This window comes from Nanorana parkeri, unplaced genomic scaffold (genome assembly GCF_000935625.1).
Source record: "Nanorana parkeri isolate BGI_ZX_2015 unplaced genomic scaffold, ASM93562v1 scaffold532, whole genome shotgun sequence".
Taxonomy (NCBI): Eukaryota; Metazoa; Chordata; class Amphibia; order Anura; family Dicroglossidae; genus Nanorana; species Nanorana parkeri.
The window spans coordinates 851,048-877,779 of record NW_017306800.1 but is presented as its reverse complement, the minus strand read 5'-3'; the positions used below and the strand labels follow the sequence as shown (position 1 = coordinate 877,779).

Here is a 26,732-nt window from a genome sequence, read left to right as displayed (position 1 = left end):
TTTGTGGCCTTTTAGTGATACAAGAATCCAGGGAAAAGCCAATTGATTTATGGTTTTTAAAGTGTGAAGGGCCAAAATCAATATGGACTTGCTAAATAATTTGCTTTATGGAAGCATTTGATATGATGTTAACTACAAAGAAATTTGTGATAAATCTCCCTCTGTGTGATACTATGTAAACTGCTCATTATATATATAGTGAGGATTAGCTTCAAATGGTAGCGCATTCAGTACACTTCCACACTCCAGGTAAACAACTTTTTAGGGCATCCTGCCCACTTTTATTTAAACATTCAGATAAGTTTTTCCCTCACAGGGGTTTCTCCAACAGGCTAAACACAAAATGTAGCTTTTCCCTTCAGCAATATAACAATTCCTACATCTCACCGACTTCAGGTTGTCTTTTTCTACAAAACCTTTCCCACAAAGGCTGTCTCAAACACACTTGCCACACAGGCTGGTTTTCACCACACAGGTGATCTGCTCCCCCCAGTCTGCCAGACACACAGACTGGTTCTAGGGTGGGGCCCCTTTCTTAAGGTGCCCATACACCTTACAACCATCGCAAGACTTAAGTCTTTCGATGGTTGTAAGCTAATTAAAAGCTCCTACGATCTGCCCATCTTGGAAAGGCAGATCGTACTTGTGATCATCGAAAGCCTGCCCCCATGAGGATCGGGCTTCCGAAGACCGCAAAGCTGAACTGGCAGTTGTCGAATGAGCACGCCACTAACCCGCCTACAATCATACGATTCTCGGCGGGTTTTCTAGCATGCTCCTTCGACAAAAGACGTGCGACTGTACAGTAGAAACGGTTGCACGCCTTCCATACACCTTGCGATTATCGTACGATAATCGCAAGGTGTATGGCCACCTTAAGGAAGCTGGGAGTTTTTGTAGAGGTCTTAACAAGCCAGCTAGCTTCAGCTGGGCTTGATACAAGCCTCCAGCCCTCTCAGCACTTCCCCCCCAGAGGACAAGCTTTAGTATAACACCTGAACCTGGCATATACATCACTGCCATTCTGGATAGACCAAGACGTTTTGATCAGCCTGCTGCCACAAATACACACACACACACTTATTATATATGAAAACTATTTTTATAAAAAACTAAAATTATTTGAGAATTATTTTTAATATGGTCAGCAATGTATTAAAAAAAAAGAAAAACTATATAGTGTGCTCTGTGAGTTACTTTTAAAGTGGTTAACTCAAAAAACTGCAAATGTAATCAGATTTAAAATTTGAAATCATAACAAAGAAGAGGTTGTAATTGGAATGTAAACTTATATAAAAACTCTGAATCCTGGACTGTGGAATAAACAGAGACCCAAATAATTTGTACCATTATGATTTTAAATTAAATCAGTTGTTATCACTGCCAGAAGTGTGTCCATATTTAGGACTAGGATCAGATACATAGACATTTCCAAAGACCGTCATTCTTATGAGCCCACATCAGAAGTGAGAAGATGTCTTGCATAATCTTCAAATCATGTGTAAATTTCTCAATAGCTCCTGAGATCACTATCTTTATGTGTGTCAACAACATAATATTTGCTCTGCCAATACTGATCATGATGAACCCTCACAATGCAACTCTGTGCTTTTGAATGTGAAACTGAACAAGATGACCATGGTAAGCTACTCAAATCCAATGTTCACTATTTACTTTTTATACTAGTAAGTAAATGCACCGAAATGAAATTTTTAGACCAAAACCGAAACAAATTTGACAGGCTGAAACCGTCTATTTTTTCCCCTAATCTTAACGTTCAGCTGATTGAGGGATGCCAGCCGAAAGGGTGCCGATAGCGGCACCCACTAAGCAAATTTCACACGGCTCATGAAGAAACTGTCGAAATTCGCACAGTGTATGGCCATCTTAAGGCCCAGCAGATTTTAACCTTTAAGCTGGCAGATTTCACAAACAACCAAGGTGTTACTTAAAGGGTTATTAAACCCTCACGTGTTTTTGCATATATCTACTAGCAAGCAGAGCAAAAACACACTTTTCAAAAGGGTTAAAACTTACCTGTGTCTCCGCCGCGCGCTCCCGTCTGAAGATCTGAAGATTCTCGAGCGGCTGCAAAGGATCTTGGGGCAGGCGCAGTTCAGGTCTTCGGCCGGGAGACGAGGAGAGACACAGGGTTAGTAAATGCAGCAGTGTGCTCCGTGGGACAGGAAGTACCAGTTAAGAGAGAGGAGTCAGCGCAGGATCGTAGACCGGCACCAGCGCTGGCGGGACTCCTGAAAGCTACAGGAAAGCAGTTGATTGGATCAAGAGGCATCATTTAAGGTAAGCCGTTACACTAGCATTGGGGGTGGGGGGGATTATCCTTTAATGTCACTTTCGTATGAATGTTCGTTTGGAAATATACTAGTGTATGGCCAGCTTTACAGGGCTGAACTTGAAGATTATTTTTTTGTCATGAGGTCTGCTTAGGGGCCTCCATTAACAAAACATTTACAAATTCCAGCCATATTGTCACACCAGGTGTTAGCTTTCATAATCTAACAAAGACTAGGAAATAGAAACATCGCATGTGACCTTATGTGCCACGCACCTTCTAGTCTATGTTATAAACCAAGTGGAAACAAGGAATGTTCTGAAACATATGGCTTTAAATTAGAAACAAATGGGGAACTACAAGTATCATGTTACATAGGCAGATCACTGTGAAATGTTATGCACTTACTGTAGATCTCAGATGTGCAGGTTTTTCTATTGGCCTTACATAGTTCCTGTGATCTTTTCCTTTATTTTCACCGACAAAATCATTCTGAATGGGTATTACTACTTTCTCACCAAGTTCCTAGAGCAGTAAAGGAACAAAACAAGGTATGAAAAATAATCAAGACAAACAAATACATTTAAAAAAATATGTAAACATACGCATAAAGATAAAAGTCTAAAGATAAATAATAAGAATATTGATTTAACACCAATTTGTTCAATTTAAGCATCAACTACCCATGAAAAGCAGCAGGATGCTCAAAAGGTTGCACTATTATCAATCATGAAGTGCAGTATTATCGATAGCAAATTCCTGTGATGCCCCAAAAAGAAATAATAAAAATTGCAGCGATAATTCAGGGTGATGCAGAATTTATCAGTCTCACAGCATCAGGGAAAACTATTTTCCTCAGACTGGTGGTTCTAGCTTTAATTCTGTTTAACCTCTGACCAGATTGGAGGGGGACAAACAGTTCATAAGGAGGATGGCAAGAGTCTCCCATAATAATGAGGCCTATCTCCATACACTGTAGTAAATTAATTCATAAATAGCTACGTTGCGTTCAAATAGATGCCCTCAAAGTGACACTAAACTCAGGAGTTAAATCTTAAAAATGCATTCAAGTACCCTATTAAAATTAATGTAGCTTATTAGTGCATCATTTAGCTGAAGAGCCTCAAATCATCATTAAAAAGAGTGCTGACACTGTCCTTGCTTCTGGTGGGTGGGTATTTTTGTTCACCATTGTCCTTGTGTGTGTTGTAAAGTAGCCACTGTTCCCGTGATGGACTACAATCTCAATACAAAGTAGTAAACTAAACATGAGATTGTGGTCCATTATGGGAGTGAGCTTGGAGAGGTGGTTACTTTACAACACACGCAGGGATTATGGGGGAAAAAAATCATCTCTGAATTATCAACACCAATTCAGAGATGATTTGAGGATCTACACCTGAGTGATACACAAAGAAGATACAATATTGTTAATAAAGGTACTTGAATGCATTTTTAAAATGTAACTCCTGAGCTTAATGTCTATTTAAAAAGGCTAAATTAAATCACTTTAATACTCAGAGATATATTTATTAAAGGGAAACTAATTGGTCCTCTGATCCTTCACTGATTGTTAACCACCAAAAGTTTGGATCTTTTGCTGCAAGAAGAATATTCTCTGTCTGCATTTACAGGATCACGTCCCATTCGCCACAAACCTATTTTTTCACAGGAAATTCACATCTCAGTAACATTTGCTGTACTGATAATAGGACACATTTCATAGCTGCTGGCCTTGATCTCTTATTTGACGTTCACCATTTCAGTGATGGTTCTCTGCTCCTATCCCTAGCTTTTACAAAATACAGATGGCTTAAAACCAGGCCTTTACCTTATCTCCATATAAAACGTAGTTAGGCTGGTTAGACACAGAGTGAATTTGGGCACACTTACAATGTTTTCATGTAGAAAGTTTCTATTTTAAGTGATAACACAAGTTAATAAAGCGTCATTAAACCAGTAAAACATTCTTTACATTTTGATAGACTCAGACATACGCTCAGTCACTTCCTTCTCAGGTTATGTCATGCTGCAGAAGATCTATTTGATAATATTGCCCACTACACTTTCTCCTATGGGGTGGCTCCACTGCCTTGCGAAATCCCCCTGGATCCACCTGTATGTGCGTACTCCCGTCCAGGACCACAGCTGCACAGCAAAACGGTTGCTGGGGATTCTTGATTTCACAGCTCATTGACTCAGCCCCAGCCTATGCCTTTGCTCACACAGCTAAGGGGATGCTAGGGATGCTTAATCTCATAGCTCTTTGTCTACGCTGCCAGGTCAACCCCTTTCACTGCCTTGGAACCTTCTATCCATGCACGAGTACAGGAAGTGCTCTTTTTTTTTGCTGGGGTAATGTGCATGGCTCTGAAGCAAACAAGAAAGTTAGAAATCATTTTAAAGTTTTTTTTTTTTTTAAATGGTGCCCATTGGCCTTAGGAGGAAAAAAAAAAAAAGAGGGCTTTGTGCTGCATTTTTTCTCACAAAGGTTTAGAATTAGAGATGCAAGATTTTGGGACACAGCCTGCTGATGATACCTAAGGGGTCCTGAAAGCTTTCATCTTTATTAACTCGAGTTAGCCAATAAAAGGAATAATTTAAACTACAAATCTTCTGCAGTGATTGATGGCTACACGGTACATCACTCTATTACTGCTATGATGTTTTCATGTATTAATTATTTCAGTTCAATGACTGATTTTACTTGTGAGAGTTCTCATTTTATTTTTCTGTGCTATATTAGGAGATACCACAGCTGGTATGGACCACCGGGCCAATAATGACATTTAACCTATTAAAACCACAGATAAAAAAATATCAGATGACTAACTGAGGATTGTTTTAATAATCATGCATTTGAATCTAGGATGTATAGACAACAGAAACAGACTATCATTTTCACAGCATGCTGCTCACCTAGATACCTGCTGTAGATCAATATACTTGCCTGAGATATTTTTGCCAGTTCGGATACTGCTTGTTTGTTACCAGGTTCCAATTTTAAAACCATTTCAAAATCTGCAACAATCAACATAATATTGAAGCATTTCCAAACTGTTTTTATAGGGAAGATAATATGTCTAGAGCTGGCCATATAGTATGCAAACTTCCTGAAGAACCGGCCGAAACGCGCACAGTGGGTGCCACTCGATCAGCTGATTGAAGGAGACGGTTGGGAAATCTTCAAACAAACAGAGTTGGCAGCCTATGAGCTGCCACTTTGTTTGGGTATTCTGACAGCGGCTGCTGTCAGAATACAAAAAAAAACAAAAACAGTGGGGATTCCTCAATCAACGTGCTTGTAACATTGATAGAGGAACCTGTTTTTTTTTTTGTTCAGCCTGCTGAACGAAAAACATAGAACAATGTATGGCCAGCTTTACAAAAAGCAAATATTGTTGGCAAGACAATTAAGCCCACTAGAAGTAAACAGGAAAATACTGAGGGGAAAAAAAAAAACAGGGTTAGCAGTGGCTTCCACAATATAACAACCTTAGCCAAAGGATCTAAAACCCTTCAAATGATATTAAAGTCATAAAGTTTTTAGTCTTTTTTATATCCCTAAATCCTTTACAATGGATGCTGCTTAAAGGTTTAAAGGTTTTAGTTTTCTACAGAATCAGCTGGTCCCCTGAACACTGGTCCCTCAGCCTGGGGTCCAGTGATGGGCTGCTGTGCTGTGACGGAGGTCCATCCATATGTGCATTGCTTGTACAGCTCCCTTGCGTGCACTCTAGAGGTGCCTGGACTGGAGTAGCATCACATTCTGGCTCCCGCAACCTCTATAAGGGCACGCAAGGGAGCTGTACAAGCAGTGCACATATGGATGGAGCTCTGTCACAGCACAGCAGCCCACACAGGACCCCAGGCTGAGGATCCCCTCCACTTCTCTTAAGGTAGGGTGGATCTTACAAAAAAAACTATTTTTTTGGAGTGTGTATGTGTGTGTGAGAATGTCTGTGAGTGTGTGAGATTGTGTCTGTATTTTTCTATGTATGTCAGTGTTTTTGAGGACCCGTTCACACTAGTACAGTGTGTTACTTGCACAGTCCCGTGCGCTTAACGCATTGTACCATGCAATCGCATCTACCGTGCTTTCTGGTGAGAGATGTGTGTTGCGTTACCATTCATTTAAATGGCACCCCAAATGCACCTCCCGCTCACAGTTGAATCACCTGCACCGGAATGCGGTACCACAATGTGACTTCGGTCGTGATTTAATGGCCAAGGACAAATGTGGGCCATTTAATGTTACACAGGTGGAGAACCACTGATCTAACTTATTGTTTCTAAACTGAACAGGTTGCTTAGATTTGCCAAATATGCAGAACAGCAGTCCAATGCGAGATTGTACAATCAGATAATAACATGAACAAGGGAAAAATATTGATAAAATAATATTCAGAAAATTGGAGGAAACTAGCTGCCCAAAATAATGATGCTGTTCAAGCCAAATTAAGTAATTATAATGTTATAGGGATTTTATCTGTGAATGTATATGGCTAGATATATGAATGTCATTAAGATCAAGTAACTAAATGTCAGTTGGCTTCTTATTAGTCACCTTCTTTTGCTTCCTTTAGCTTTCCAAGCATTATTCTTGCAGTCCCTCTTCTGGCATAAGCTTTCCCATACGTTGTATCTAGAGCTATGGCTTGTGTGCAGTCTTCCTCAGCCTCCTTGTATCTGAAAGTGCACCCAAGACACTGTTTTATTGCTATTATTTTATTAGAAGAGTATTTCACAAAACATAACACATCGCAAAGCAGCAGCAATATCTATTTACCAAAATTATTTGTCAGATAAATGTATCTCTAAATCTATGGCAGATATTTTTAGCACTATATGGAAAACAGGTATTGATTCACAGTCTGCTTTCCTATGACCTTTGTTTGTATTAACAGATACTTAAATGTCACACCATTCACACAAAGATCTCCAAAGGGATTACTTGAAAACTCAGTGATTGCTCAGTGGAGTAAAATGACCTTGACCTTGCAAGATACTAATGAGATGGCAGCACACACATATACACATGTATAACTTTCGATTATTTTATTATGTTATATGATAAAATATAGAAAGCTCATGATTCTTTCTTTTCACAATCAGCTATCTGTGCTGCCACAGTGGTTGCATAGACTGTGACAATTCATATTCATGGTTAATTTTCATACAAATGTTAGATGAGAATTTATATAGTTTATTTTCCTTAAGCCATTTGCTCATTGATATTGTATGACTAAATATATATACTGACATCCTGTGGTCATTCTGGTTATTGCACATGTTTTTCTGTGTTCCCTCCCATCTATGATGTATTTCCCCTTTGCATGTTAGTAGCCACTAGTGCCATGGCTGACAGTAACATGACCACATGTTAATCTTCATTGCATGCTTGGAAACATTACTATTTCTGACCTTCAAATACTGTCTATTCATTCATCTGCTGTATCCTGATGTACAGAATAAAGCACCTTTGCAGATGGAAAAAGGTATTTGGTGAGTTCAGCTATCTGATAAGGATTGTCTGCAGTGATTATATCTGTTACAGGCCAGGCATGGAGGTCTCAGCAAGGGATGAATCGCTGGTACAACAATCGGAGTCAGAATACTATCTGTATACAACATTTGCTATAAAGTTCATCTAACAATTATTGGTGGATTAGGGAGACTTTTGTTTGCAAAACACCACTATGGCTTATATTCCATCTAAATGATATCCATTAAAATTCCTAGATGCCTTACAGGACAACTCAAAATAAAGGATTCTGTTATGGAATGAAAAGGGCAGGCTTCTTTCCCACACTGAGCAATGCTTGTCACATTGAACAGCAGAAGAGGGAAAGTTATTCCCAGTGTGTCTCCAGAGACCTTTAACAATGCTGCTTGGTACTAAACCATGTTGTAGCCCACCCAATACAGAATAACAAGTGGGAGTGTAGTTCCTCCACTCCAGTTGTTATTATACAAGACTTACTTTTGAATTTTCAGATATGCCATTGCTCGATTTGCTGGTAGCAGTGCATTTGTACTGTCTGCTGTAAGACCTTGAGAATAGCACTCAATAGCAGCCTCATATTTTCCTTCCTTAAAGTAAGCATTGCCCTATAAGATTTCAAAGAGAATTTTATTTAGCATAAACAGAACAAGTATCCAAAGAAAGGCAATTTAAAGACACACCAGAGATTAGCAGAAGAGCACTTCCTTTACAGAAGAACTCCAGGAAAAATAAAATAAAGAAGATATACTCACCTGATCTTTGGTCCCACTTGGCTGCTAGAGCAGTCCCCAAAGCTTCTTCTTCCCCCGGCTCCTGCAGTTTAAGGACCCATGACATCAACACATATAATGCTCCTGCATTAGACACGAGGACACCGAGAGACATTCCACAGACAGAGCGGAGGGAAACAGGAGGTGAACGCTCACTGGTGCAGGACCGAGGATCAAATGAGTATATTTTCTTTATTTTAGCCCGTAGACCAGAACAAGCAGTTAACCCTTGCAGTGCAGGGGTAGCCCCACTGCAAGGATTATTTTTACATTTCCTGGAGTTTATCTTTTTTATATATATATATATATATATACATACAAATCTCTTTACATTCTCAAAAAGACTATCAGAATTATGCACAATTAAAGCCCCAATTATAAGCCCCAGTAAAATGTCAGGCATCAAGTTAAATCTATGAGAAAACCGCTACTGCCTACCAGTTGAAAATACTGCAACTTTATTAAACCCAGATTCAAGAGAACTGATATGTGAGGTCTGCTTAAGGAAGTGTGAACTTTGTAACTACCTCTCTGTTCTGATGTACCACCAACCTGGCACAAGCAGGATAAATCTGACAGTTGCCTGTAAGAAACTTCTAAGTAATGAGGATTTCATACATCAGAATTTCTGTATAATCTCCACATTTTCTGCAATAATTAATGGCTAACACAGTACAAGATTCCATTACAAACATAAGAAAGCAAATAACTATTTGGGAATACTTTTCTTGTTGACATAAGGAACGGCCTGGACTGGAGCACTATACCAATGTCTGGATGAAAACCAGGAGCACTGGGCGGTAGGATGGTCTTGCTGAATGGAATACACATTTTACTGCCTATTTCTTCTATGGCCAGCATCCTAGATAAGCCCTCATTTTTACAATTCAGTTTCTCCATCAGAAACTATGGGGGGAATGTATCAAAATCTGGAGCAGCTGTGCATGGCAACCAATCAGCTTCTCTCTTCAGTCTGTTCAGTTAAGTTTTGAAAATGAGAGGGGAGCTGATTGGTTGCCATGTAAAGCTGCTCCAGATTTTGTCTGCTCTAGGTTTTGATAAATTCCCTTCTATGTAAATCTAGAGTCCTATGGACCCTGCATCCTCTTTTTCTACTCTCAAGCCATGTTTTAATAAAGTTCAAATACTCGGTGTATATACAAGTCTCTTATATATCTCAATTAGTCTAACTGATCTCATTATTTTCTTCTGCCTTTGATTCCGTATGTCTGCTGGTTTTAAGATTATTTGTCGTTTTCAACAGTGTGGCTGTCACCTTGATCGGGTCTCTCGTTCTTTGTCTGCTACGGGATAATGAACTGGCAGAGAAGTCTTAATGAATCTCATATATATATGTTTGAGGTGACCCATAGCCACCAGTAAAATTCTAACCTGCCCTGCACTCCTTACTAATTTGATCAGCTACTGTAAGGTATTGTAGACACTTACTATAAACCACAATTGCATACAGTGTGACTGACCAAACTAAAGGCATTTAGAGCATCCATAATCAGATAAAAGTGCTGGTTTGCTTTACTTCCACACTGTGAAGTCTCTAAAGCAAGAGACAATTAAAAAACCCCCAAAAAAACAAGATATACCAAGTCTTTCTGTACGATTGCTTGCTGCTTCAGTTTCTGGGCTTCTATGGCTTTTTTGTCTTCTTCAGATAAAACGATTTCATTTTCTTTTACTTCTTCCTTTTGCTGTGGAGTAATACCTGATGCCTGTAACTCCTAAAATTAAAATACATTCAGTATAAAAACTGTTTAGTTTTATTTTACTTCAAAAGCACAGCAGATAACTTTAATTACAATTTAGGAAATCTATTCCCTTGAAAATGCCGGAGGTCCAAAATGAGAGGAACGTGCATTACTATACCTAAAAATGACCAGGCCTAGATTCGTTTCATTTTGAATGTATTGCATGCTTCAGCAGCTAACATATTTGCTTTGGTGCCTACACACTCACATTTTACTCACTGAAATGCCATTCTTATATAAAATATTACATTCAGAAAAAAGCTGCAAGCTACAAAAAGGCATAGCTGGAGGCTGTACCATTCAATGCAAGGGAAAAGCCCTTACCATTTCTGTGCAATTTGGTTTGTTTCCAAACCTCAGCATAGCTGGGTCTCAAATGACAAACACATTTCTAAATACAATGATGTATGAACTCTTAACAAGGAACTCCGGGAATTGTAAAAATTAACCCTTGTAGTGGGGCTACCCCTGCACTGCAAGGGTTAACTGATCTTTTTTCTCTAGGGGCCAGAATATAGAAGATATACTCACCTGATCCTTGGTCCTGCAGCAGTGACCGCTTACCTCTCTCCCCATCCACTCCAACGGTGGAATGCCCCCTTGGTGACCTCACATCTAATGCGCTTGCATTAGATCTGATGATGTCATGGGTCCTTAGACGACCAGAGCCCATGAGAGAAATGCTGTGGGGACCGGTCTATTAGCCAGGCGGGAACTAGGATCAGGTGAGTATATCTACAGACTTTTTATTGCGGGGGGTAGCCCCACTGCAAGGGTAATTTTTTTTACAATTCCTGGAGTTCCTCTTTAAAGTCACTATCCAGCAGAATAGCATTTCTGAGATAAATAGGAAAATATAAACTAGGTTTTACATTTTCCAGGGGGAAATGGTTATTGCTGTCGCTGAAACACTACAAGTTTTATGATTTGGTGAATTAGCCCTAATATGGTTTACATTATATTACAACTATAATATATATTGATTGCACATATCAGTGAGCTAAGGGACCGGAATTACAGCTATTGAGAGGAGCTTGCTGTCCATACACCATCTGGTGAGTAACCACCGTTTGGGGGGCTTCAGATCGGGTGAGGAGGAATTGTGGAACTCTCATCAGAACGCTCATATTGATTTTTATATAACTTATCTATTTTTTTCGTATATATATATTTTTTGGTGCAGTTTGTGTTAGTTCACATCACGGACTGAAATTTCTGGAAGGACTTGTGTTTTTCCATTTTTTTACATCTTTTTCATCTTTGTATCTGCAATACAATTTTGATTGTTACATTTGCTTCACTGTTTTCACTGCTAATTTGCACTTCTTCACATATTTATGAAATAATTTTATTGAATGGTTATTTAATTTTTTATAGTTCACTTCGATATACTTAGTTTTATGGTTTTTATAGTGTGATATCCTGTTACATTTATTCACTTATCTTATTGAGGAATGTAGCTTTCCTTTTGATTGTTTGCACATCAGCACTTTTTCAGTCCTTTATGGACACCTGTTTTTTGGTACTTTATATTCATATTGGTAGGTTTTTTTGAAGACTTATACACAGGGTTGTCACTCATGTTTTGATCCATATATATTCACATATTTTTATATTTATCTCAAACCTTTAGCGCTGTGACAACACTTTACACTTATAATATATATTGGCTGAACCCAGTGAGTAAACTACTAAACTATACGCCAAAAGCAATTTAGACTTACACAGTTTATTTTTTTAAGTTCATTCACAGCCTCAAAGTTGTTTGAATCAAGCTCCAGGACTTTTTCATAATCTGTAAAGAAAAAAATAACCCATATAGTATAAAGGATCTGATCATTTAAAGAGGTTTAATTAATAGATAACGTTAAATACCCTGAGCTGTTTGCTGAGGCCTATATAAAAAATGGGACTTACAAGAATAAATGATTTCTAGCAAATAAAAACAAACAGATATATTGTCCATTGAAATCAAAGAGAAAATGCAAACGTTACTAAAAGGATATGAGACTTTAAATCAGGGATGCACAGATACCAGTGCTGATACTTGGCATTTTCATGAGAACTACCAGGGTTCCAGCGGTTTCAGCTGGGACCTGGCTCTGGCGCTCCACCACTGTCCTGAAATCATTAGTCTGTATTGTTTTAGAAAAACGGTCACATGACACTAAACAAAACTGTATCAGTACTTGTATCTGTGAGTACTTGGACAAGTATCAGTACTTGTATCTGTGAGTACTATGAAAATATCAGTACTTGTATCTGTGAGTACTTGGACAAGTATCAGTACTTGTATCTGTGAGTACTTGGACAAGTATCAGTACTTGTATCTGTGAGTACTTGGGCAAGTACCAGTACGTATCAGTACTTGTATCTGTGAGAACTTGGACAAGTATCAGTACTTGTATCTGTGAGTACTTGGACAAGTATCAGTACTTGTATCTGTGAGTACTTGGACAAGTATCAGTACGTATCAGTACTTGTATCTGTGAGGACTTGGACAAGTATCAGTACTTGTATCTGTGAGTACTTGGACAAGTATCAGTACTTGTATCTGTGAGTACTTGGAAAAGTATCAGTACTTGTATCTGTGAGAACTTGGACAAGTATGAGTACTTATATCTGCGAGTACTTGGACAAGTATCAGTACTTGTATCTGTGAGAACTTGGGCAAGTATGAGTACTTGTACTTGCAAAAATGGCATCAGTGCACCCGAATATATATATATGTATGAAAAAAAACAAAAACATTAAAACAGAGATCCCGGGAGCTCCGTGTGCTCCTTACAAATGACAGGTGTCTCCTAACTTTTGAATTTTTCTCTAGTCTAGTCCTGGAGCTCTAAAAGTATCTGTACTTGTACCGAGTACGGTACTTGGTAGCGGTGCATCCCTACTTTAAATGTTATAGGCAGTATAGGAGTATAGCTTCAGAAACAACCTTCTTTTGCTCCTTGCAAATTCTTTATAGCGAGGCGAGCAGCTCCCCTTCGAGCATAAGCTTTTAAATAATTGCGGTCTAGTGCGATAGCCAGGTTGCAGTCTGATTCAGCAACAGCATATCTGCAGAACAACAAAATAAAAAAATGTGTAAATGTTAGTGAACTACAGAAACCGTATACTGAATTACTGTATATAAAAAGAGCATAAAGACTTACTTCTTTAACCTAAAGAAAGCGGATGCTCGGTTGGTTGGTAATACTGCATTATACGGATCTGCATTCATGCCTCTTGTATAGCACTGCACAGCTTCATCGTAATTTCCAGCTCTAAAATAATTATTTCCCTGAAACAAGCACTGGTATTTTAGCAAGGGGAATTTTTGGTCTACACTTTATAAAACAATCTACTATTTACCGTATTTTGCGCTCCATCAGGCGCACCTGACCATAAGATGCAGTCTGTGTAGTGTGTAGTTCCTGACAGCTGAGACAGGTCTAATCAGAGCACTTGAATGAAAACAAGCGACGGCTCCACACTTTACATTTAGCTCTGCTTGTTCGGAGCAGGGCTAAATGTACAAAAAAACTACGCGGCCGAAACTGCATGTCCCAGGCGTCGGGCGATAGGGATTTCACACCCCTGGGTACACGGTCAGCCTCGCCACCTCAGCTCTCACACATTCGCTCGATTTTTGCCCGCCTTTTGGGGGAAAATAAGTGCGTCTTATGGGGCGAAAAATACGGTACCTACTTGTCCATTCAACATGCAGCAGATTAAATTGTAGTTCCACTTTTGCAGTCAACTGAAGTTTCTAGTTGCTTCTTATGGAGCAGGATAATTCACAGGACACTACAGGCAGCTTGAGATTTTTTTTTTTTACCTAACTTGCTGAAGAACACTATATGGACACTTAGCAGCAGTTTTTCTAGTACATTGTAAAGCAATACATCACCCAGGCCTTGATATCTTTAACCCTTTGATAGATCAGACAGCATGCACTTTGCTGATATGATCTGCCAGCACAGTACAGACAGGGTTAATAATGGTAAACATACCTCCCCTCCTTAAAAAGGACATAGAAATGAAAGGCAAGCCAATAGGATTTTTCAGCAAATAAAAAAGTGGAAATACACTTTATGTCCTTCACATTTCAGCACTATTTTTTTGGCAAACAATATCTTTCAAATTGGATATTTTAGAGCGTACGTCAAGGCAAAATGTAAAAATATATTTCATATATTTCTGCAATACATGCACATTTGCCCGTGTTTTTTTTTAAAAACATGCTGTAAGTGCAGAAAAAATAATGATTGATGCGCCAGAAATATACTGGGATCCTACCTTTCTTTTTAACATGACAACACGGTGTATGTTTGGCTCTGCATTCCAAAGCATGTGGTGTCAGCCCTGCCTACTTCATTTTTTATTTATTACAAAATCCCACTGTGTACTTAAAGGAGAACTATGGGGTCAGTGTTTTTCCCCATAGTTCTCCTTAGGGTAACGGGAGGACACAAACTAGAGTCCTCCCGTTACCCTAAGCTCAGTATACCGCGAGCTGTACTGAGACGCCGCAGCCGGAGCGCATCCCGACGTAGATGACGTGATCCGCCCAGCTGCGTGAGTTACAGCTGGCTCTGCCTATCTAGAGGCAGAGCCAGCTGTACCCACCCCCACCCCCGTCCGTTCCGCCACTCAGCGCTGGCAGATCGGAGCGGGGAGAGGGGAATCCAGCCCTCCCCGTCACGGCAGAGAGCCGTGACAGGATCGAGAGGTGAGCGAACCTGGTATGTGTTCGCTCACCTCCCGATCTACTGTCACAGGTCGGCTAGAACTATGAGGTGAGTGGAAATCACTCATCTCATAGTTCTCCTTTAACACAGGAATTTCTACTTGGGCAGCCCGGTGAATGGATGGATAAGCAGGGAAGCATGGGGAAAGCAAGTGTTCCTAGAAAGGAGTTGAGCTATAAAAAGGAACCTATCTGAAGGTACCTTAAGCAGAATTTTTCATTTTGCCAATTCATAAATATATAAGCATTATATTTAAAGCTGCTGTATGAGCTCACACAAGGAGCTTTAAATAAAATGTACCCGTATTATGTTTTGAGAGAGGCCTGGAACCTAACTCCCTCACTTCCCATTGACATGCATTATATATTTGGTTTCAATTTACAACACTCCCAGAAAAGGGTGCTGTTTTGCATCAGAGCAAATTGAACCGTTGTAAACCGAGGGCCATCTGTACTGTGGAACTGCAGATGCCTTTTGGCAATTTGCATTCCAAGCATTGGATTTAGAGTGATACTATTTATTGGCTAAAATTAGGATGTTCAGATACAGGTATCTGTATTAGCGCCAATATTTGGCATTTTCATGAGAACTACCAGGGTTGCAGCTGTGACTGGGCCATAGCGCTCCACCACTATCCTGAAATCATTAGTCTGTATTGTTTTAGGCCCCGTTCACATATAGCGAATTGTCGCGCGATTTCCGCCGCGATATCGCGCATTTTTGCCGCGCGATATCGCGAGAAGTCGCCGGCCAATGTTATTCAATGGAGCTGTCTTAACTCCATGTCGCGCGTCGCTCGTCGCGGTCGCAAGTCGCTTCTACCGGACCCTTTTTTCGGCGGATTTTGCGCGATTTTACTTTTTTCTATGGAGCCCGACGGGGAAGGTCGCGCTACCGTCGCTGGAACGTCGCCCCGAAAGTCGCGCTATCCCGGCCGTGCGGATCCGCTGCAAAAGGTATGTCGCTACATGTGAACGGGGCCTTAGATAGGGGTACACTGATATATCGGCCGAAAATGGCACTTTTGGCATAATGCCGAAAGTGCAATTTTTCTGCCGATACATCAGCGCATCCATTCATTCTTTCTCTCCTCCCCGCTGGGCGCTGCTCTGTGTCCCAGTGGGGAAGAGACACACTGTGATTGCCGCCTGAGCGCTACGGGGCAAGAGCGCTGTGAGCGGCCGGCGTCTCCTCCCACACCGCTCAGCCTCCTATCACAGTCCAGCAGATCAGTGTGTGGGCGGAGACAGGCCTCGCTGTCACAGGAGGCTGAGGTACAAACACTCAGTGATAATTGAGGACATGGTATGTGTACTATATCCTCAATTATGAAGGAATGGGAGTGATCTGCATCACCTCCTGTTCATTCATAATTGTAGTTATAGTAAACATACTCTGTTCTCATGTTATCAATGAACAGGAACACTCAGTATAGAGGATTCCTGTTCATTGATAAACAGGGGATACAGAAAAAGAGATTGAGGACTCAAATCCCTTTTTCTATTTTAAAAGGGAAATATCAGGGGTCTGTTTAGACCCCTAATATTTCCCCGAAGCCCCTAAAAGTAAAGTAAAAAATAAAAATATTTAATACAAAAATTATAAAAAATATAAAATAAAAAATTTGAAAAAATTAAAATAAAAAACATTTTTGGTATCGGTTTCGCCCTGACAATTTTTTTTATTTCGGTTTTGTTTCGGTTTTAAAATATCCATTTCGATGCACCTCTAGTTTTAGAAAAACGGTCACATGACACACACAAAAAAAAAAAGTATCAGTAATTGGTATCTGTTGGACAAGTATCAGAAAAAAATTGTACCGCTGCATACCTAATAACATAAATATATATATAACAAATCATACATTGAAACAGGGATGCACAAATCCCAGGAGCCCCGTAGCCAATGCTTATTAAAAATGACAACTGCCTCTTAACTTTCGAGTTTTTCCTCTAGTCTAGAAGAAGAGGCCAGCATGAATCGAAAGCTTGCACTACAATCTTTTTATTTAGCCAAAAAAAGGCATCACCCTAAATTCAATCTTCTACTTTGTCGATGGCTAACACGGTACAACACTGTGTTGCATTTCCAGCTTTTGGGAAAGTATAACCAGAAATGTTTTGGTGAGCTTGGTCATAGGGAAGAGACTTCATAAAACAGAAGGTACCTATATGTTTTAATTTCATCACAAATCCCAATTCTTGCAAAGGATTATTCCCTTTTCTTTAGTAGAACAACAGTGGGGAAAAATCAGGGTATTATGTAGCGGAGCCTTACCTTTTCCTTCTCTGACAGAGCATTTTCTTTGTCAATGACTATTCCATCATCATCTGCAGAATCAGACTCTGTGGACACAGATTCATTTGTGTTGTCTTCTTTATCAATCTCTTGTAGTGCTTTTTCCTGTACAATATCACACAAATATTATGGCTTTAGCTGTAAAAAAAGTTTTTTTTACAAAGCAAAACACTTGTCTGAAATGCCTCAAATGGAAGTTGCCATTCTCAGAGTCTTATATAGAAGACTAGTTCTAAAGCACCGGCATCACCCACTCAGGACTCAACAACATAGGGCCAAGGTCAATACTGGACCATCATAATATTAATGCATTGCTTGATGGACAATATGGCACACCACTACTAACAAATCGCTACTCGGTTTAATGTGCTCCTTGTCTGTATGAATAAGTGTAAAGTCTCTCCATCAAAAAGAAATGCCTTAAGGCACTGATAGAAGAAGGAATCACTTAGGGGAGGGGTTATACTTGTCCATACAGATGAGGAACACCTTGGAACCCAGCAGTGGTTTGTAAGTTGTGGCGTGCAAACCTTTTTGCCTACCAAGGATTGCAGTGACATTATGATGGCTAGCTCTATATTTCTTGTGTACTGTTGAGCTTACTGTGTCAATTAAAGGAATAATGTATTATTATTATTACATAGGATTTATATAGCGCCAACAGTTTGCGCAGCGCTTTACAATAGAAGGAGGACATTACAAAGACAATACAATTCAAGACAAGATGGTAAGAAGGGCCCTGCCCCTGAGGGCTTGCAATCTAAATGTAATGTAGATCTAATGTAGAAAGCATTTTGCTAAGTCGTGGATTTTTGAGTGCACTGTGGTTTCATTGACATTGTATATTTTGTAGTTGGCTTCTACACTCTTATTTCTGCATTGCATGTGAATGCAAACGGTAAGTGTTTACACTAGGGATGCACCAATATATCGACCAGCAAAACATATCGGCCGAAAATGGCACTTTTGGCATAGTGCCGAAAGTGCCATTTTCCTGCCGATACATTGGCGCATCCCTGCGTTCTTTTCTCCACGCTGGGCCCTGCTCTGTGTCCCAGCAGGGAGGAAAGAAACTCTGATAGTCAGCCGAGCGCTGCGGGAGGAGAGCGCTCTGAGCGGACGGCGTCTCTCCTCTCACCGCTCAGCCTATCACAGTCCGGCAGAGTGTGTGGGCGGAGACAACCCGCGCTGTCACAAGAGCTTGTGCTCTCCTCCCTACAGCTCTCACCCAGCCTCCTGTGACAGCGTGTCAGAGAGGAGAGCGGTACAAACACTCAGCGATCAGTGATCGCTGAGTGTTTGTAGATAATTGAGGATGGTATGGTGACTATATCCTCAATTATGAATGAATGGGAAGTGATCTACATCCCCTCTTGTTCATTCATAGTTGTAGTTATAGTAAACACACAATGTCCTCATGTTATCAATGAACAGGAACACTCATAGAGGATTCCTGTTCATTTGTAACAGGGGACACAGAAAAAGAGATTGAGGACTTTGTGTCCTAAATCTCTTTTTCCATTTTAAAAGGGAAATATCAGGGGTCTGTTTAGACCCCCAATATTTCCCCAAAGACCCTAAAAAGTAATGTAAAAAATAAAAATATTTAAATAAAAAATGAATGTATAAACATAAATATAAAAAATGAAAGCGTTTATAAAAAATAAATAAAATATTTGAAAAAAAATTCAAATAACAAAACATTTTCGGTATCGGTTTCGGCCTGACAATTTTTTACATTTTGGTTTGGTTTCGGTTTTAAAATTTCCATTTCAGTGCACCTCTAGTTTATACCATGATCCACAAAGATAATAATGTGTCACAGGGTTTCATCCTTTGCAGAGAGAGCAGAGTGCTGCCCATTACATATAAATTAGAAATAAAAAGGACAGGAATTTGTTGCCAATAGCATCAACAATTCTATGTTTATGGTACCAGAAGCAATTAGGAGTCATACTTATAGTGAACCTGTGATTTGCCTAAAGCAACCGGTTCACTTTAATGACACTGTCCTAAGCCGCTTATACTTATCTTCCTTTCACTCACCCACCAATTTATTCAGCTACCAAAATCAAAGCAAGCTTATGGGACCAAGCTGATTGGCCCAGCAATGTCACATAGAGCGAGTGTAATTCTCCTCCATACCTAAATGTACTTGGTATTTCCTTCAGCTCCTGGTACCAAATGGAGGGTCAGGAGGCAAAGGAAAGTATGTTCTGGGGTATATGTGGGATTTAAACAAAGCACAGGTAGATATTTCTGTTTGATTCTTAGATTAATGTAGTTTTAACTTATTTCATTTTTAAACTTACGTCAAAATGTATTATGTACAAAACTGGATAAGAGAAGGTATGCATTTGTGCACACAAGCCATTACTCAAGCTTACGCTTACCACATCCATCTTGTCCCAGTACTCATAATCAAGTAATTTTCGTTTTGGCTTTTTGCTCTTTTCGTGTTTCTTTTCAGTTGAATCTTTGCTTTTGCACTTTTTCTTTTTTCTGTAGTCTTTGTTTCTGATAGGTGGTAATGTCTGAAAAGCAGCATAACATATTTTACTACAAAATATACATGACAGAACTTTGTGATTTCTAAAAATAAAAATTACAAACCATTGCATAAAACAGCGGTCACCAACCTTTCGGACCTCATGGACCACTAAATTCATAAATTTAAATACCGTGGACCAAATATTTTTTTCAGGTTCCATAAAGAGAACCTGTCACCTCCAAACTATCACAGGGGGAATTTAATGCCCTATGTGATAGGAATAACATTACGTGGAAAAAGAAATTAAAACCAACCCCGCTACCCCCGCCATCTGCATGCAAATAAACGCATGCATAGGACATTCTGCATGTGCTTTGAGATTGGCCAGGAAGCAGGTTTCCCGGCCAATCACAATCAAGCAGGCCAAACAACATGGAGCAGGCTTCCGTGGCAATCAGGAAACCGGGCGGGATATCATTACCCGCTGCCCAGCTTCCTGATTACCAGGAAAGCCTGCTCTATGCCAGCGGAAGCACCGGTATTAGTATTCAGTGTCGGCGAGATCCGAAAGCAAAATATCAGTACTGGTACTCGATACTGAAAAACCGGTATTAGTGCATCCCTAGTTTTGATTAAAACTATTTTTTTGTATTGGGACAAGTATATTGTCATGAAGGACAAGTAGATTTGGCCCCCGCTTTAGCCCTTGGACAAGTAGTTTTTTTAAAAATTTCCACACCCCTGCATACATACAGTATATATATACACAGGTGCGGGTGTGCCTGCAGGAGTGGCAGTGCTGGTGGAGGGAGGGAGTGGTGCCGCCCGCCCCGACCCAGTAATATTAATTGTTTCCCCCCCTATCGAATCTGCCACTGGCCCTGCCGTCCCTAGCTTTAGCACTGCCCCCAACCACCGAAATGCCTCCCCTTCCCCCACACTGAGCCACTATTACCTGGCTTCTCCCCACTTTTTCTATGTCCTGCAGCCTGCTTAGTCCGGGTACTGACGAGATGCCCCGCCTCCTGCAGAGCCCGCACTGTACTGAGAGCCACACATTCCTTGTAACAGCAGCAGCTTGAGTCAGTGAGAGGCAGTCCCGAAGCCTCCATGCCGCTTCAATGATGGCCCAGCCTGCACTTCATCAGAGGGGCCCTGGGACCACCAAAATGTTCTCGCGGACCACCGGTTGGCGACCGCTGGCATAAAGTATATGGTAATGTTCACAACTTCTTCATAATAACTTTGTTCCCTGCTATACATGTGTTCTGCAATCAGTTTATCTGTACTAGTCATCAGATCTACTAGTACTGAGGTCATCAAGCCAGAAAACACCAGATAGTGCCATTTACATGTTAGGTTTTGATTCTTAGCCCCCTCGTTCCCACCTTGCCGTATTTCCGCCCGTCCCGAACGCCCTACAAAACGTCCCACGCCTGAAAAGATCCTGGGACTACTTTGGGCCGTTTCGTAGGGCGTTTTCCATTGGGATACAGCCAAAAGTAGCCCTCGGAAACGCGCGTTTTTCGCGCGTTTTTCACCGCGAATCGCGGTTAAAAAAAACGCGCGACAGACGGGCATATACAATACGCCTAGGTGTGAACGAAGGCTTAGGGCTGTAACTAATTATTTTTCATAATTGATTAGTTGGCCGATAATTTTTTTAATGCGATTAATCGAAAAAAATAAAGTACCATCCTTAATTTTAAAAAAAATACACAAATGCAGTGTTACAAACATAAAGTTTACTTCAGAATAAAACTGCATACACAATTTTTTGCAATCGCACTGCACTGGAAAGCACAGCATTGCGGTACTGTGCTTTCCAGTGTGGGCGATCACACTGTGGGTGGGAGGCGCGTTTGGGGTGCCATTAAAATTAATGGCACTGCAACGCATCTCCTGCAACAGAATTTGTCAGGCCGAAACCAAAAATGACTTTTTCCCACCTTTTGTAAAAAAAAAAATTTTTAAATAACTGTATTGTAAGCTTGAATAGCTTCAGCCAGGGAATGACAACTGCCAGTGGCAAGATTCCACAAGTGGCAGCTGAATGTAAATACAGCAGGTAGTGGGCTGGTGCAATAGCCAGCCAGCTATTGGCCATTTCAAATTACAATAGCCAATAGCAGGCTGGCTACTGCACCCCACTGCTTGCTGTGCCCTCCTCCCAGCATGGAGGAGAGAGCTAGGGGATCCAACCAACTAATCGATAATGAGAATAGTTGACAACTATTCTCATTATCATCAATTAGTTGGTTGCAGCCCTAATGTATATACAGTATAGATTTATACACACATACATACATCATATTACAACTGCTTTAAAGGCCAACTCCAGCCAAAAACATTGCATTTAAGTTTGGATAGGGGGAAGAAAGGTTGGTGCATCTTTCTGGTATTTATAACCATCTATGTTCCTATTGACAACATTTCTCCTCACTTTCTGCCAGGGCTGCTTTTCAGCGGGGACAAAGGTGAAAACAAACACATTTTAATTAGCCTAAGGAAGGGTATAGAAATGAAAATGTTTTGTGCTGTGCCTTCCTGCCTGTGGTACTCCCCCATCCAAAACTGGAAACATTTTAGGCTGGGAGAGCCAGAGCTTTTACTTTATTATATTAGGAGCATAATGTGCCACACAGTTTTTCCCTATCTGGCAGATTCTGTTTATGTAACATGGTTAAAGGGTTATTAAACCCTTGCATGTTTAGGGTTAATTTTTACCCGTGTCTCTGCCGCATGCTCCCGTCCGAACATCTGAAAATGTCTCGGGCGGGCACATGCGCCGTTCAGATGTTCAGCCGTGAGACAAGAAGAGACACAAGGTAAGTATATGGAGCAGCGTGCGCCCACACAGACTCCGTGGGACATGAGAGAAGAAGAGGGACAGAGGAGTCAGCGCTGGAACGGAGACCTGCACCAGCGCTGGAGGGACTTCTGAAAACTACACTAAAGAAGATAATGATTGGATTAAGAGGCATCATTTACGCTAAGTCCCTACACTAACATTGGGGGGAGGGAAAAATAAATTTAACCTTTAATGTCACTTTAAATGAAGGATAAGCATGAGACTACCTATTTATGCTCCAGCTGCTTCTAATGTTTCCCCCCAATGCTTGACTGTCAATTTCATCCCATTACTGGATTCAAGTTCAGCACTTCTCATTCTTTCCTTGCCAAAATAGTATCACCCTGTCTCTGTCTATCCCGGCTGCATTATCAAAGACACAGGACAATGTGTAACAGATCAAAATTCAGTTTTATACTTTATAAATAAACTCGAGGGTGGAAAATAAAAGTGGATGAGTAATCTTTCCCTTGCGCAGTAAACCTGATCTCTTAACTTTGTCAGAGAAGGTACGCACCTCTTCACTTGCACCAGTCTGCGTTCTCAGGGAGGAATCTTTTTCTTTTATATCCTTTTCCCAGCTCTCCAACTCTCTCATGAAATCCTGAAGCTCTTCTGCATTTTGCTTCATTTGTAACTGCAGTTCAAGAGCCTTATTCGGTGAAGCCATGGTGGATGGTGACAGATTCAGCACAAAGAAGCCTTGGCAACAGAAAGCAATTAAATATACCGCTGGGTTAGAAGTTTGGAATTTGTCAAAATGCATGTATTCATGTTTATGCTACAGTATTAGTAACACATTACACCCGTTCAGAAAGAAGTGATGCATTCATATTGGTTAGGAGTACTAGAACTGCATATTGTTTGCTAATACAAGTCATGTTTTTATACTGAATATTATATTCCCTAGTTTTAACTTTCCAACATGTACTGAGGCTAATTGTATGTAACCAAACATGACAGCCTTAGGAGCAAGTCACACTACAACGTTTGTAGAAATTCGTAGCAGCTACAAATCTCCCCAGCTACCGGAGAGCTTCTGCAGAAACATCTGGTGAGCCACAGGCTAAGATCATTCAAATCAGGCTTAGAATAGTCATTGTTTAATTTCAATATATTCTTAATTCTGTCAAAATGCAAATATACTCTAGTCTCTAAAGAAGGACTCTTACCAGAAGGTAAAAAGGCACGTGAAAGTGATATTAAAGTCAAAAGGTTTTTAAGCTATTTCAAATGCTGATGTGGATGTGCAGCTGACAAATCTGCTGCAACTCAGTGATGCTATCATGTCAGTATGGACCAAACTCTCTAAGGAATGTTTCTAGCACCTTGTTGAATCAATGCCATGAAGAATCAAGGCAGTTTAATACTACTTTAAATCCCCCATGGGACCTCGTGAAAATAGCTTTTGACCCTATGAATTTCTGTCCAGTGGCTTGGAAATGAAATGCCATTTTTATTACTATCAATGCTGGCTGTAGCTCCACCCGAGACTGAAGCCCAAATTATGATTGTTCCTATGAGGAAGGTACCGGCAGCACTGAAAGCACAGCTCTGTCTCCATTTTGCATCCCTTCTTGCCATGCAACCCTTTGCTTCCTCTGCATTGATAAGGGCTAGTTCACACCAGACACAGTGTGTTCCAGCCTGACTGGGGCCAGAATGCACTGGATCTCATTGCGGCCGGCTCACTTTGTGGTGGGGCGGGAGGGGACGTGGCGGTGTATTGAACTCAATGGCAGCGCAGCCACGCCCTCCGGCTGCAGTGTGATCGGCCGCACGGGAACGTGTGGCACATCAGTGCCTGCGTTCCGGTCTAAAAAAATGCAAGCAATATTTTTAAACTAATGTGCCATGCATTCCAGTGCGGCCAATCGCACTGCGGTCAGAGGGCGTAGCTGCGGTGCTATTAAGTTCAATGCACTCCCTCCCGCCCCAAAACAAAGTGAGCCGGCCGCAATGCGATCCAGTGCGTTCCAGCCCCAATATTCCTCCTGAGAAACTATCTTTACAGAATTGTTCCACATGTGGTACAGCACTGTAGGACTTAATACACCTTAAAGGTGCCCATACACCTTACAATTATCTGCAGATTTTCTGTGGTCAGATGGAAAAAGTGCAACAGATTGGCCCAGGTGGAGATTCCTCCATCCACACAGTTTAGTGTGAATGGAGGAATCTGTTGCACCTTTTCCATCTGACCACAGAAAATCTGCAGATAATTGTAAGGTGTATGGGCAGCTTTACAAAGATAGCACAATGTCTGACAAGCATTAGTGGATTACAACCCCCATTCATTTCCTTGTAGAATATAGCACATATACATACAGCACAATCTAGGCCAAAATAGCTGATTTGGAAAAATTCTCACTTTCCAGTTCAGCTCTGTTGTCCTAGATTATTCACTTCTCATGCCTTCTCCAAACTCTTCACCCTTCTGTGAATAACTCTGTCAGACTTTTTCACTGATCTATATACTCACCCCCAGGTTCTTGATTATATATTTTTTTGTTCATGTTTATAGACATGTGCAACCATAACATGAATTGAGATTTGTAGGTACCGTAGTATTTATTATATATACACATTATTTCCTTTAATTTCTGTTTTCTAGAAACTAGCATTGATGGTGGATGATTTAATCTGGCTATACACTGCCAAATTTTGTCTGCTGCTGTCAGAATACAATAGCCCAGCAGGCAACACCAGGCCAGGACAGGCTGTCACAGCAATCACATGATCAGGAGCCAGTCTATTGCTCCCAATCGTAAACAGTGAGCAGGAGCTGTCAGCGACAACTCGGTCACTGTGCTGGGAGTACACTTCCAGTACTGGACAGTGGCCAGTATTTAAAGTCCAACTTCTTGCCCCCACTTTGGATTTTGTTTTCTCTTAATAATAAAAACCTTCCTTTAAAAACTGCATGTTGTGTTATCTATGACTAATATTTACATTTGTTTGATGATCTGAAACATTAAAGTATGACAAACGTGCAAAAGAATGAAAAATCAGGAAGGGGGCCATCACTTTTTCACACAACTGTATACTTGTGTGCTGGTTGGCAAGAGTGTAAAAATAAAATAGTTTGGCTGCAGTAGAGCTACACCCCTGCTGTATACCTGGAGCCCAGAGTAGGGAGACACACTCCCTTAGTCCCTGTTCACACCTGGGCATTTTGACGCTCAAAGATAAGCGTGGCAAAACTCTCAACAGAAGAAATCCCGCTCATTTCTATGGCCCCTGCTCACATCTGAGAGTTTTGTCACAAGCTGTAAAACACAGAACGCTGGAAAAGGTACATGAGCTTCTTTCGGGCAGATAACAGCACGTTTGGCCGCATAGACTTTAATGGAAGCACATGAAAATGCACACGCGCCATAACACAAGCGTTTTGCACATTTCTGGGCACGTTTGGTTGCACGTTTTCTCATTCACAGCAATGCATTTTGATCTGCTCAATAAGAAGCGTCTTTGCCTATTCGCGTCTAACGAGCAACAAAAAGTGGTAAAGACGTGCCTGAAAACGCTGATGCCTAGTTGTGAATGGAGACTATGTCAGAAATAGCTCTCTCCTGACAAGTGCTCTTTAAATTGTGACATCCCTAATAAAGCAGTTCAGAGCATGCTGGCTGGTTGGTTGTATTGAAGCAGTACTCCAGTCATTAGTGTAGCAAGTCTAATCACACACCCTAGAGCCATTTTCCAAGGTATATATCAGCCCGAAACCACGTGAACTACATACCGCAGTCACCTACCTGCAGCTCTCACTCATCCGCTCCTCAGCTCTCACTTCCCATTCACGGACTCCCAGCATGCCGTGCGGAGCCACAGTCACCATGGAAACGGAAGCCTCCGGGCCTGAGCTTCCAACGGTGTATGGAAGCTGGAAGCGAACGGCTGCATTAGTCGAGAGACATCTTATCCATCTTTCCTGCCAAAGCTTTTCTATTGAATCATTATTTACTAGAAAATATATCCTGCTCATTAATAAGAATTACGTTTTTATTTTACTGCTCCCTTCCTG

The 26,732-nt window shown here is 40.8% G+C and overlaps 1 protein-coding gene across 1 annotated transcript in view; it reads right to left on the bottom strand.

Annotated features, from left to right (window-relative positions):
- The window catches only part of RPAP3 (RNA polymerase II associated protein 3), a 47,415-nt gene extending 20,883 nt beyond the window's left edge, over positions 1-26,532 (bottom strand). Inside the window, exons 1-12 of the mRNA XM_018561590.1 lie at positions 26,464-26,532; positions 23,226-23,410; positions 19,760-19,900; positions 17,346-17,471; positions 13,491-13,618; positions 13,274-13,395; positions 12,057-12,127; positions 10,171-10,305; positions 8,277-8,404; positions 6,861-6,982; positions 5,244-5,314; positions 2,702-2,818 (exon numbers count right to left, since the gene is read on the bottom strand). Of these exons, the coding sequence (XP_018417092.1) occupies positions 2,702-2,818; positions 5,244-5,314; positions 6,861-6,982; positions 8,277-8,404; positions 10,171-10,305; positions 12,057-12,127; positions 13,274-13,395; positions 13,491-13,618; positions 17,346-17,471; positions 19,760-19,900; positions 23,226-23,378 (1,314 nt within the window). The 5' untranslated portion in view covers positions 23,379-23,410; positions 26,464-26,532. The remainder of the gene's footprint in view (positions 1-2,701; positions 2,819-5,243; positions 5,315-6,860; positions 6,983-8,276; positions 8,405-10,170; positions 10,306-12,056; positions 12,128-13,273; positions 13,396-13,490; positions 13,619-17,345; positions 17,472-19,759; positions 19,901-23,225; positions 23,411-26,463) is intronic.
- Positions 26,533-26,732: the final 200 nt, after the last annotated feature.